Here is a 14177-nt window from a genome sequence, read left to right on the forward strand (position 1 = left end):
GTAATTTGAGACTCACCTTACTCTGTTTACCATTATGTCATGAGAGTCCATCAGCAGAGGCATCTTCCGAAAGAAACTGAGGCTGCGGAATAATGGTTCCACATAACGGTCATACACTACCGCAGCGGTGGAAATTAATTAAAACGTTTCCCAAAGTATATAAATCCGATGTCAAAAACTAAACGTTCAAAATGTTACTTAATTACTGCTGAGGTTGAAAAAAAGATTCACAAAAAACGACTGCCCAGCTGAATTAAGCCTTCCATAACCATAAGGTGATTTTTAACGACATGCTTTCAACAAGATTTTAATTTCATAAGCTTATTTAATTTCCAATTCATTTTTCACAACATATGCAGAAGCAAAACGTTTCTGGGTTTTGATTTTATTTCCAGATTCATTACATGATTACAAAAGCTGCATACGAGCAAGTTTTACCAAGTTTTGAGCTTTTTGTGTTTCCCAACACTCATTCTCTGTCTCTTGCTAATGCATTCTGCATTCAGCTGATTCCGATTTTCTTAGGGTATTTCCATTGAAATGGGATAAAAAACAAAAACAAAGGATATAGTCAGTATTATGGTTAATAGCAGGATATGGTGCATTTATTTAGTCTGACAAAGAAAGGTCATGACTTCCATCTGTACAGGCGAATCTGACCAAGATGGGCAGAAAACTAGAGAGTGGAAGACAAAGCAGAGGTGAAAAATATTTTCTCCCTAATGGGCTGCTTGAAGCTGCCCCAGCATCTGAAGTGTCACTCCAACAGAGAGAAACAGCATTCAAGAGGGACACAGAGATTCTTCTCCTCCAACTTGTATCTCGGCAACAGCAGATAGGGGCCAATATTACATTAAAAACACATCAGCGAATATTGTACACATCTGTTTAAGTAGTTTGATTAATTATCGATTTGAATATCAATTAGCAGGAAAATTGAAAACAACACTGGCTGTCTTTGCAAAAATGTTATGAAAACTTAACAGGAGTGTGTGTGTGTACTGTATGTGTGTGTAAAATGAAATCTGAATCTAAAGTATACATAAATAAAAGAAGCAATAGCAATACAATCTGATAATTTTGATACATGATAAACAATAAAATTTCAAATATATGGATTTTCCCAGGAGCAGAAATGTTTAATTGGTCAAGATATCAGCCTCAACTTGTAATTATCAGTAGAAAGAAGTCCAAGAAATGCCATTATTGCATTATTGCCTTATTGCCAGAAGTCCATTTAAAGGAACATTGTGTATAGGATTTTGTAAAGTTACAGGTGAATATCTCTCACCTCAACCTTTCCTGCCAAGCATGTGGGTAAACCTATGGTAGACCCCAGTAATCAGTAAAACTCCAAATGTGTTTAATTTCTCTATTAAAAACATAGTGGTTGATCATTTATTTTATATTAAATTTCTGCCAAATGAAAATAATAATAAATAATACATAATTTGACCTTATCTTACACAGTAGACCTTTAAAAAAAACATTTACACAATTTCCACCTCCTCTGTCTGACGTGTGTGATAATATTCATACATTTCTCAGATATAAAGATTCCACTTATCTTCTGATGTTTGTTTTTCATCTTCTTCTTTTTTTACATATTTATGTCAAAATGTCTTCATGGACAAATAATTTTCTGCTCTTAGTGAGTGCACAAACATTTTGTTTGTTAGAGAGTTAGTGTTTTTCGGCTTTTTGGCTCTTCACATGTTGTTATGACTAAGTCATTGTATTCGCAGCGGTGTGGCTGCATCTGCACTCTCGAAATCCTTTCAGCTTTAAGTGCCTGTGCTCAAATATATAGCGACTGGCGCAAGAAATAAACTTTGGCTTTACGCATAAAAGATCATTTCTGTCCATGAGGTTCCATCATTTTCCTTCTAACAGAAATCTCCCATCTTCCTTCCCTTGACTTATGCACTCACATCTCTCTCCGTCCTGTCAGTCTGGGCTATTTCCTGCTTTATTTTGATCATACCATCTTGCAGTGATGACTAAATTATGATTAGATTTAAGGATGTGCAGTGCTTTCATCTGTTTCGTGTGTTGTTTAATACTGCTCCCCCTAACCCCTCTCGAACTGCACCCCCCCCCCCCGACCCCCCCAGACACACACAATACAATAGTGGTCTACCTCGACTCACTCTGCTGCTATTGAAGAACAGAGTGGCTGTGTGGTCCCCATGGAAACACCACACGTGTGCGTATGTGTGTTCCCAGTAAATGTTTCTCTGCCACTGAGATTAACTTAACACGCATACACAAAAACGCACGCTAATTTTATTAAACATGTAAATAATCTGCTCTCATCTGATGCAACATGTGTGCAACATGAGAGGTTTAGTAAAGGGGAATAATTAATTAAAGCACTTTACCTAAGTACTGTAAGAGGTGTATTGCAGTATATACATTCATCTTTGGTGCTGATAGCTAAGAAAAAGGGATTCACAAGGAATAATACTCATTAATTCATATGATCTTACAAAGGTAAAGGGAAAATATTAACAATATATACTGTTTATATTGCTTATATGAGGGATGTTGAGTATTTTAGACATACAATTGTTTGATTGTGTTGAATTAAAAACCCAAAAAAACAGCGGGTGCAACAGACCCATGAACACTGGCTGAATAACAAAAATATGAACACCACACAAGGGTTAAGAACCTGTTGCAGGGATGTCCTTAAGATGTTGCAAGGTGGCTCAATTTCATTTTAAATAATAAAAAAAAAATGAATAAAATCTGCATCTGGATCACTACCAAAATCCAATCATTTATTCCTTGTGCCAGGAATTTAATGCAAATGCGTCCTTTACATTTTGAATTATTCAGTTCAAAACAAAGAGGCAGACACACATGGCCAAAAGCATAACCTCCTTGGCAGAGATAAACATTTCCAACTTTTCTGTCATGGCATCATTTACACCTAATAATCTCAGGTTATCAAGTGTTTTTCCTTCTCTACATATTTGTCAACTTCAGGTTGAGTTGTATGTTGTTGTCACAGCATAACTAAACTCCATCTGTTGCCAAAATCAGTTTATGTTTTTAATCCCGGTTCCTTTGCTGTACAATAAGCTTTTCTCCTCAGATGTCTCTTAGTGAAAGCATTCAAATTCCAGCATTTGTTTTATTTATATGTTTCCTCTGCTGAGGATATGCAGGTGTTGTGTTTGCTTTAAAGTTTCTTTTTCATGGATTTACGCAATTTCAGATTTATTTGCATCGGTGTGGACTTGAGTTTGTATATATTGAACAGCACAATAAAATTCTGTGTGTGTGTATGTGTCCTGGCACCACATGTCTCATTCACACCTAATGACTGCAGCCTCTCACTGGCAGTCATTTTTTCCTCCCAGACCAAATCCAATTACTGTGGACAATAGAAACCAGCTCCAGGCTCCGGACTGTCAGCTCCTCTGTGCTCCTGCTCCTTCTCCAAGACTCCTGGTGGACCCTAATCATGTCGAGGGTCTACAAGGGCCACAAAGTGCACCTGTATACACGCACACACACACACGTGAGCAGAGAGGAAAAACACATATATAAAGCACAAAAGCAAACCAATAAAACAAATGTACCAGAGAATACTTATAAAGCTGTGTTATATACAACCAAGCACAGGAGCAACGGGAGAACACAAATAAAGCACATTAAAGGAGCAAAAGAATAGGAAGACGAGTACAGCAATCAAGCAACTACAAATACATCCATTAATAAAACACGAATTGAACCAAATCATACACACATACCACTGAATATGGCTAAGTTTATTTTTCAATATTGAATTACATTGTTGGATATTGTTTGGAAGAAGCCTTTCCTTATGTGAGCACTTTTTCATCTGGGTTCACTGATCAATAGCCCCATCTAGTGGTATAAATATGAAATAGCAGTTACTTCAAGATGGGATAAACTACCAGAACTTCCGAGTGAATATTAGCCACGCAACAGATCTTAGAAACAGCAGCTGATAAAACAAGCTTCATTATTTGTATGTTAATCAACACCTTAAAAAAGGGTGTGGGTTTTTTATTAGGTGACCCCTTTGTTAAGTGGGTTAAATTCTGTCTGTTAGTACCTCATATGACATTTTTGAAAGAGAAACTTAAGTACAAATTAACGAAAACAAAACCAATTAATTTTAATAATGAGAAAGACAATTCATTTTCATACAGGACAATCTGGAACCATGAAGTCTTTGGCATTTTCTTATGAAATATGAAAAAGACAGATTTATTTCAGTTTTAAATGTGTCTACTCTCTGATTTTTAGCAAAGAATTGTGTGTTCTCTTGTTTTATATTTACATTTACATTAGCAAACATTTCAACATTTCTTTTTTAACAGGAACTAAAACTGATAAGCAGATTTGTAAAGTCAGAAAAAAATCCTTCTCTAAAATGCAGAAAAGCAGAAGTGGCAGGACCAGAAAACGCAAATAGGATCATGGTGAAACTAAAGTATTTACATTATTAAAAAATAAACGGATATTGTGTAACTTCTAAAACGTTAATATCAGGTAAATAAAAGGTTTACATGTTTTCATGTAAAACAATATATGTCATGAGGCTGTGTCTGCAAGGCATAAATAAAACACCCAGTTTTTAAAACGTTTCTATCTGGACACTTTATTAATAACAATAATCCTGTTTGATTCATTACACAGACGTATACAAGGCATATACAGTAAATGGTACACAACAGGCACAGTTAGTTATCAGAGGGAGACCGCTTTGCTTTGCAGTTTTTCACAGGTGCTTTTAACAACTTGAGCTGCATCTCAGTGTCACTGGAAAAAGCATTTTCAGTTCCCATCATTACATCATTTCTTTATGCTTTGAGACATGATCATAACCACGTCCTATAAATTTGTGTTAAGGCCTCATTTATGTAATGAATCCTCCATCGAGTGTAATTGATACAACTGAGTTGGAAAAAGGTTTTACTCTTTTTTGTTTTCAGTCTGAATCACTAACCTACGCTCTACGGTACTTTAGTCACAACAAATCACAACTAACGTTTCAAACATCCTCGATGTACAGAATCTAACACAGTTTGAAACATCAAATACAAACAGCTGCCACAGCTACCACCTCAGGTCAAACAGGTCACCCATTAATATTGCACAGAGTACGACTGTGATTACGACAGTAAACTAGTTTGGCTATACCTCTCCACACAGATTCACTATCAGAGTCTTTCAACAACAGTTTGAGAACTGACGAAGGCTAAGGTCTGTGATATGCGATGCTGAGCTGGTGAAGTGGTACAAAATCTTTAAAAGGCATTATGTGACACTTGACTTGTTTGTGTGTATTTGCTAATTATTTAATGGTGCATATGTTACGGATGTTGAGAGCAGCATCCTTTTAGTATATGCTGATATTTCAATCACTGGACGAGCAGATGTTGTTTTAGGGATGGGAATCGGTATCGGTCAGTATCGGTATCGGCCCAATACTGTATGGTCAAAATCACTGGATCGGATATCGCATGGATAAAAATGTAGACTACGATACCATCCAAAAATCCAATATGTCGCATGCTTCACTATGCACAGACTGTAAAAATGTAAATAAAAATCAGCAAAAGCATTTTAGCTGAGTCATGTTTGGGCTGTTTATTTCTTCTTCTTGGGGAGAACAATATTTGTTACACAGTTGGAGAATTATGTCTTTGAAATGACTCAGCACAAAGGTGTTGTTAACAGCTTCAAACGTTCATAACTGGTCCAAAATTACTGTATCGGACTAATATCGAGTTTTTGATATCGGTATCGGACACAAAAAAGTGATTTGTTGATATTTCTTGACAAATAATAACAGCTCCCTTTCTATTATGTTGCCATTTTATTTTTCTATGTTTCTGTAGCAAATGGATTTATACCTATGTGTCATATCAACATTTATAAAAGAGATATGGTTCTTAAGTATGTTTAGCTTAATTCACATTGGGAGGTGGAGAGGTTGGTGAAGGTGCAACACCTGATACATCTGGACAACAGTTGGAGGTCGAGACCTAACATTGCTGTGTCATCCTGGAGTCTTTTAAAGCTGTGACACAGGTTTTCTTTTGTTTATTTTTATTTTTTTTTAATATTTATTATGAGGACATCCCCATGTGTTTGATGTTTTTCCTATCTTTACCATTAAATCGTTATCATCAGCCTCATTCCAGCCAAAAACTATAGTGGGTAGAACTCTATCACATTGGTATGCTTGTCTTTAGAAATGTAAATAACTAATGATATTTTTTCACAAAGCTCACAGTGGTTTGCAGAAACATAAGATCGAAAACATACTGTACGTTTCCTGCTTCTGGACAAATATGGAGGGAAACTTAAAAACTGGATTAGGATGTCACACATAGATCAAATGTTGTGAATGACTCAAATTCACCTCACTTTCTACAGTCAACTTTCAAGGGATTTCAAAAGGAGGGAGAGACCTCCGCAGAGGTCAGTGCTTCCCACTCACACAAAGACACTGAAAAGAGGGAACTCTGCCTGGTCCGGCTGCAGGAGGTCAACAAGGAAGCAAACCGTCCCAGATAAGCCTTCAAACAGACTGAAGACACTGCTCACTGAGTGGGAACCGGTCTTAAACTCTTCAGTGAAGAGGAACTCCGCAAACCTTTGGAGAGGAAAGAAGTGAGAGAAATAATGATTTTAAGAATCCATAAAAAAGATACATTCAACAAATGCACACATCAAAAATAAATGGAGTAAAATGTGATTTTATATTTGCAGTTTCAAATGAGATTCAGTCCAAAACGTAGCTGGAACTTGGACTCATGACTCAAAATATTTGTTTTCCCTATGGGAAAGTGACCTTGTGGAAAGAACAGTGGGGGGGGGGATTTCTTGCCTCTGAGCACGGTAGATGTATTTTGAGTTTCCTGTGAGCCGATAGAGCAGGAGGAAAACGTAAGCACTGCCAGCAACTCCGTGACAAATCCCAGGCCCTTTCTTCAGCAAACCTTTCTGCCACACGAGCTCCCCACTGCGGATACACGTGTCCAGATACTGGGGCCTTTTATTGATCAGATAGGCCTTTGCAAACAGGTACGCCACCCCTGCACAGCAAGATGGAGATGTAAAATTAAGAGAGTCATGCACCAGGAAACGACTACTGGAAAGAATCTGTGACTGGAAAATGGAGACATGCATAAATACCAGGAGCTCCATGGCACCAGTGCACCAGTTCGTTCTCTCTCTCAATGATGGCGCCCAGCTCTGCAGGCCAATTACAGTTCTGCTCCTGGTTCATGAGAAAATCGATGCTTTGCCACACGAGGTCTTTCTCTGCACTACTGAGCATGTCCTGATAGCTCAGCAGCATCTGCAGCACTGACGAGAGGCCGTGGGCTGCACCTGACAGGAGGCGGGGGGGCGGGGGGGATCACACATGGACACACCAAACCAGGCATGCAGTGACGCATCATGCCAGGCACGCAAAGAGACACAACCCGATGCAAATAGGCACAAACATTTACAAAGCACTGGTGGAGGACCAGTCTCCATTAACTGTTTTAACTTCTAAACTGAAGCTCACTATATATATTTGACAGGTTTCTTTGGAATTTTGTGGGTTTTGTTTTTAAATCTAAATTATTTGGGGTGTTTTTAACCTAAACTTGACGAGTGTCTGATCAGCTGTGCTCCTGTCAAGTACATAAGCAGCTACACAACTACAATCCCACTAAAAACGCCCTTCAAGTCCAAAAACCTCCGCTGGAAAACAACTTAAACAATGTGTTGCATGCTGAACTATTACTATTAACTTCATAGGTGCTATAACTTACAGTTTTCTGTGTTTAGGCTTAGAGGTACTGATCAAAAGCCACACATATGTCTCAATCTCTTAAAAAATGTTTTAGCCAGTTTAAAGTCTGAATGCTATCTACAGTATCTTTGCATGGGAACTATAGGTAAAAAATGTTATCCTTTATTTTGTATTTCTAGATCCCATTGAGAATTTAAAAAATCTCTTTTTCCAAAGAGTCCTAAAGACATAAAAGAAAAACAGTATTTCTTGTCGCTAACTTGATGAGAAGATACTAAACTCCTGAGCTCAGTCAGACCATCTTATGACCGCTTCGCTACTTAGCTTAACATTAACACTGGATAATATGGGAAACCAAATTTATATTTTATGAGAGAGTAAAAAAAGTGAATGTGGTTTCATGGAAACTTGAAAAAAAAGGAAAAAAAACTAATTATATTTGTTTTTGTGACAGACAAGACACATAAGATCACGCAACTTATAAGGTGAACTTTGGAGGCTTGAGAGAGCAGCATCAGCCATCTAAAAGAAAAGCAGTTCCAACTTCTTTAAGGCATAAGCAAGTAAAGTCAGTGAAGTGACAAATGTATTTCACCCATCCACCAGCTGGACCCTAACAATCCACCACACTACCTGAACTTTGACAACTGACGTAAATCTTGAGACACAGAATCATCAAATACAGACATAAATCTTAGGGACACTGGTGTTGCTACATAAAGCTGAACACATGCAGGAAAAACACACTGAACACTGACTCTAGTGTCTGTGAACTCCCCTCAAATCTGAAGTTTGCTGATTTTATATCTAATAAGAAGCTCCTTGGTGGGAAAAGTCTTTCATGACAGACAGACAAACCGTAACACATGCAGCAGCTTTGACCACGTCTGTTGTGTCAGACATCCACATATTTGCAGCTTAAAGTGTCTGATTGGCACTTTGGTTCAGTTCCTCATCATCCTTGTGTCCATGCAGAAGTGACTGGTGAGGCTATGCTTACTATGAACTGTGTGTTGGTCTGAAAGTTACTGAGGATCTCCACACCTGATGGCTGTCTTCATCTGATGCAGTCAAGGAAAGGAAAGTAAGCTTTACACAGGTCAGCACACAAATCCTACATCAACCAACACTGTTTTCACTCTCCCTCTGTTTGCGCAACTCCACTGTACAATAAAATAAGATATTCATACAGTATACTCAGGCACAAACGCCTCCAAAAGTGAGATTTAGAATTAAAGGTGCAATATGCAACATTCTGCATTATATGATATCAGGAAATAAATAATACCTAACTAGTAGTAGCAGTAGCAGTAGTAGTAGAATACTGGTTGGTACCACAGGAAATGCCTGTATATAAATATGCTTTGTTCAAGTTAGAGGGAGATTATTACTAATATCGGGTGATTATTATTTAAATAAATGATTTGTTTGTTCTCAAAAACTTTTAATACTGCAAAGACACGAAAAAAATTCAAGTTAAAGATAGGGTGGGAGCATTTTTTTTTACTGCTTACTGCTTGCTTAAAATCCTCTTGACACACTGATTGTAACCATTACAAAAATGCATGGTCACAGAAATAAAAAAAAAAATTCAATCACCCGTGGGGCAGACAGGCCTGTAAAAACACCATCCAATCATAATGATGTGATGCATCAAACACTATCAAATGAGCATCAGCAAATGACACAGCAGAATGAGTCACTATGTTGTGGCAGAAAGTAGGTGAAGTTGTCCAACTGAAAACGCTTTCTTTGACTGACTAAAAAAAACGTCCTCAGACAAGGACAGAGGTATGACCTGGGTTAATACTGGTCTGGCATTTCCATGATGGAGACCTCTATGACCGCTGACCCGTCTCCCTCTGCACTCATCAGTAACTTCATGCATACATTATGTTACGTGCCTGTTTCCATTGGTGTCCAGTATAGACTGTATATAAAAATGGACGTCATATTTAGGTTTGAAAAGTGAGGCAGAGGAAGTATGACATAAGTAGAGGTTAGCCACAAGGGGGCGACAAACAAAACTGTTATAATGAAGTCTGTAGGAAAACGAGCTGAGGAGTTAATGGTCTCAATAATTTCATAAATGATGCTCCTATTTAGAAGAAAACAGACGCTAAAGCAAATGAACGACTACATTCTTTGTTATATACAGTCTATATATATACAGTTTTGGTCTAACATGTGGGCTCAACTAGTGGCGCTCAAGTTAGTATTGCATATTGGACCTTTAAATCTTATAGTAATTTATACACAAAATGTCAAAGTATATCAAGATAAAAGAATGAGAGAGAAGGTCTTAAAGAGTCATACAACAAATTGTCAGTGAATTAATCTGGTGTCCTTACCAAGATACTCGGTGCCAAAGTATGAGTACATGAGAGGGAAAGGCTTCCTCTTCCTCCTGGAGTACTGTTTACCTGACTCGATGATGGCCTGGCAAATAGATTTGATTTGATCCTTGCTGAGAATCTACAGGATAAAGGACACAGAATGCTGTAGTTAATTGAGAACCAATGGTAATGTAGCAATAACAAATAAATGATATACCTTTTTTTAAATGTTTATATAAAAGTTAGAGGTGAGTAGCTCTGCATGCCCACATAGATTACTTCATACAGTATATGTTTGCTTGCAGTCATATTTTTTTAACACATATCAGTAAAATTATCACATGTTATATATGATATATTTCCTCTGGAGTACCATGCTGTCAGACAGCCCTTGTACAATAATAATAACAAAAACAGCCAATCTTCTGTATCATAATAAAACTTCTATGCTGATGTGATGTGTAGTCATTTTAGTGTGATAATCTTGTCTGTCGATATTCATTTGCATATTAAGATTTCCCTTCAAAATGCAAAATGCAAGATATTAAAGTATAAATAAAGGCTAATGTACAGCTATGTATGTATGTACGTACGTACGTTTACTCAATACTTCCTCTAGAGTACCAAGTTGCAGGCATCAACATAGTGACATTAAAATGGGATATTTTTTTACTTTGTTTGATCCGAAATAGCTATTTTGGGGCGGTGGGATGTTAGTCCACTGAATGTAGTTGTCCCATTAATGGGGAATATTACTCTGGTAGCATGTTTTATAGTTGTTTCACTGCAACTGTAGCTACGTTCTGGGAACCTTTAGAGCATGTTCTCTAAAGGCTGCATGAAGGTTGTGACAAAGTAACGTTCTGGGAACTTTCTGGGAACCAAATGTGCCACCAAAAACTAACATTAGGGGAACGTTATCAACCACAGGAGAACCAGGGGGGAACCTTCTGGGAACCAAAAATTGTTATCTGGGTAGTTGCTTCTCCATCATTTTCCTGACTGATTGGAAAATTAACTCTATACTGCCCCCACAATTTCCAGGTTTGAGTATAAATGGGCCTCAAAGCTGTGAAAATGAAAGTGATTATAAAGTTAAAGTGGTTATACACTAATACTGTACAAACATGGGTAGTATGTTCAATTTCTGCCATTAAAGCCTCCTAAATGTTACACACTGGACCTTTAATTCAGTTCTAAACTGAAGGGCCTCACCTCTATGCCCAGCTTCTGTCTGAGAACCAGGGCGGCGCACAGGTAACCAGCCCGGCCTACGAACAGCTCATCCGAACCGCATTCCAGAAAATTGATAGGCGCACAAACTTCCCACAGGTTGCGGAATTTCGTGAGCGGCTTCACGAAATCAGCCAAGCCCATGGACTTGTATATCATAGCGGCCACCGCGTAGATGCCCGCCCCGCCGAGCAGGAAGGCGGCGCGCATATTTATATCCGGCTCCGCGTCCACATATCTGACCGACAGGTCAATCATCTGCTTGGCCGTCTTCAAGTAGACCTCCCGGTGCTGAAAGAAGAGCGGACACTCGCTGACGTGGTACAGCATGTACGCCACCCCGGCTGGTCCATCGTACAGTCCTCCGTCACAGTCGCTGAAGTCGATGGGGACATTCTTCAGGATTTTGTCCACGGTGGCCACCACGGTGGGCGCGATCACCTTGACGCTCTGGCCTGGCAGCAGCCCACCTCTGTAGTCGGAGAAGCGGTTCGCAAAGCAGCGTGTGTTTTCCATCATCGGTGGGAAGTAAACACAATCAGCTGGACGTGCAGACTCACACGCAGATGACGCAGCTCTGTTTGACTGCTCAGTGTGTCCAGGGGCGAGAGACTGAGGACAACACACTTTGCCGACACAGCCAATCATTTCAGCTCTCTGCTGATTGGATGGCAACAGTGATGGTTGAGCGTCACGTTGGCTGCGGAGACTGTTACGAAGGCCACTTTGTTACTGGTGGTGATTTGTGCATTTTGCTTGATTTGGTTTTGGTTTTATTGCATTTCTAAAAGGAGCTGTATGTAAGAAATGTATTCTATTAAAGCGATAGTGTGTAAAGGTTATGTGTGTGAGTTGTGTGTAAATTAGGCAGAAATTAAAGATATATTGTGTAATGGATCTGTTATGATAAACTTGGTAAACTATGAAAAAAGTCACATACTTTCCATCTCCAGATTTCAGTTCTTCATCTTTACCAGCAGGTGGCGAAAGAAGCCTCAGCTTAAGTGGCTGCTGTCCATGGTGCTGAAGAGCCACGAGGGACGGCCAGCTCTTTGAACAAATGGAAAACAATTAGACACTTTACATTACATTACATTACATGTCATTTAGCAGATGCTTTTATCCAAAGCGACTTACAATGGAATTGAGTACAATCAGCCAGGGGTGGAGTCGAACTTGAGACCATGATGTCTTTCGCATACAGGGTACCGGTCTTAACCACTGAGCCATTCCACCTCCCCCCCCGCTTGACTCATACATGTTTCCTGAGCAGCTGTGAGTTATTTAAATGTATGATCAAACTTATTTATTTATTTGTTTATTTACACCAGTGGTAGATACAAGATGTAAACATAGTGCTACTGTATAGTCCCTGTAGTGACTAGACAAGACTAAAATGGCCACTAACTAATCTCACTAATCACTGTTATATCAGACATTATTTTGTTGTATTAGATAATGATGGACATTCAGAACTGCCCTGGGATTTTTTTTTTTTCAAGTGGAGTGACCACAGAGCCTGTGAGATTATTCTTAATTTCTGATTTTATGACAGGGTGACCTCATTCAGCATGTCTGCATTGTTGAACTGGATATCATCAGCCCTCTCAGTCCAAAAAAAAAAAAGGAGCCAGGCCATCACAGCTGCCACAGTTTGTCCTGCATGTGTTCTGTCTGTGTTATACTGTGTCTTATGCTGTGGCGCTACTGGCTGCTGATTGTTGGTCTTTATGTGCACTCAGGTATAAATCACGACCAGGTTCTTCCTTAGTGTCTGAAATGATATCAGCGATTTATTTTCTTCCAATGTCTGCTTATTTTCCATTTCCATCAAATGTGCAAGTGAAAGAATGTTTGCCTTTCAATCAGTAAAGTGACAGGTGACTCAAATAACCCAGTGTGACCTCGGGCCAAATGCAACCCCCTAGTGGTTGGGGGGAAACTCACAAATAAACATGTCTCCTAGAGTCCCTGTTGGCAGGAAAAAAAGCAAGCTTACTTACTTTTAAACTGTCCAGTTAAAAGTGATCCCATCACTGGTTTAGATAGATAGATAGATAGATAGATAGATAGATAGATAGATAGATAGATAGATAGATAGATAGATAGATAGATCGACTGATTGATTGACTGATTGACTGATTAGACTGTGTGCCATTTCCAAAATAATTTAAGTGGTTATCTAAGTCAATATTGTGTGTGAGCAGATTAGGATCATATTTTAATTTTAAATGAGTTGAAATGAGAGCTGAGTGTGAGGACAAATATCATGTAGATATGAATCTGGGAAAAAACGTCATCTCATTAAAGTAGAAATGAAAGAAATGTAGAAATGGCAGCAGTTTTCCTCAGAGGAGAGGAAAAAGGTAAATGGAACAAAAATGCCCCCTTTTTTTGTGTTGAGGTGAGGATAATGGATAGCAATAGATGGAGAGGAGGTTGACACTCACATCAAAGAAGAATATAGGGGGATGTAGTTGCACCCGCACTGATGAAAAACACATCTTGAAATAGCAGGCGGTGGGATCACAATCTGCTTCTAAAGACTGTTTCTCTCTGTGTGGTTCAATTGTCAGTTTATTTTGATGGTCATTTCCTCATCAAATAAATTACAGACTGCACATGTGGTGGGGAAAAATATACTGGTGAGAACTCTGCAGCCATTGTGTTTCTTTAAAAGTTTTTTTTTTTTTTTAAATCAATCTTCAGTGAAGTTCTCAGACATGGGGAAATTAGAATGGTTCCGAGAAGCTTATTTTCCGCTGTCTTATCTACAGCCTTGATACAAGAAAACTCAATTTGCATTTATATTA

General features: G+C 38.6%; 2 protein-coding genes across 2 annotated transcripts in view; both read right to left on the reverse strand.

Moving 5' to 3' along the window:
* The window catches only part of plekhm3 (pleckstrin homology domain containing, family M, member 3), a 32388-nt gene extending 32313 nt beyond the window's left edge, over positions 1-75 (reverse strand). Inside the window, exon 1 of the mRNA XM_058622453.1 lies at positions 17-75. The gene's annotated coding sequence lies outside the window, so the exon portion shown is untranslated. The remainder of the gene's footprint in view (positions 1-16) is intronic.
* Positions 76-4617: 4542 nt separating this feature from the next.
* Positions 4618-11998, reverse strand: LOC131455670 (lanC-like protein 3). Its single transcript, XM_058623478.1, has 5 exons — positions 11347-11998; positions 10147-10270; positions 7186-7383; positions 6878-7085; positions 4618-6643 (listed from the first exon to the last, which is right to left on the reverse strand). The coding sequence occupies exons 1-5, from the start codon at positions 11881-11883 to the stop codon at positions 6484-6486; spliced, it is 1227 nt and encodes a 408-aa protein (XP_058479461.1). The 5' UTR covers positions 11884-11998; the 3' UTR covers positions 4618-6483.
* Between the last annotated feature and the right edge of the window lie 2179 nt (positions 11999-14177).

The sequence above is a fragment of the Solea solea genome, chromosome 2 (genome assembly GCF_958295425.1).
Source record: "Solea solea chromosome 2, fSolSol10.1, whole genome shotgun sequence".
NCBI lineage: Eukaryota > Metazoa > Chordata > Actinopteri > Pleuronectiformes > Soleidae > Solea > Solea solea.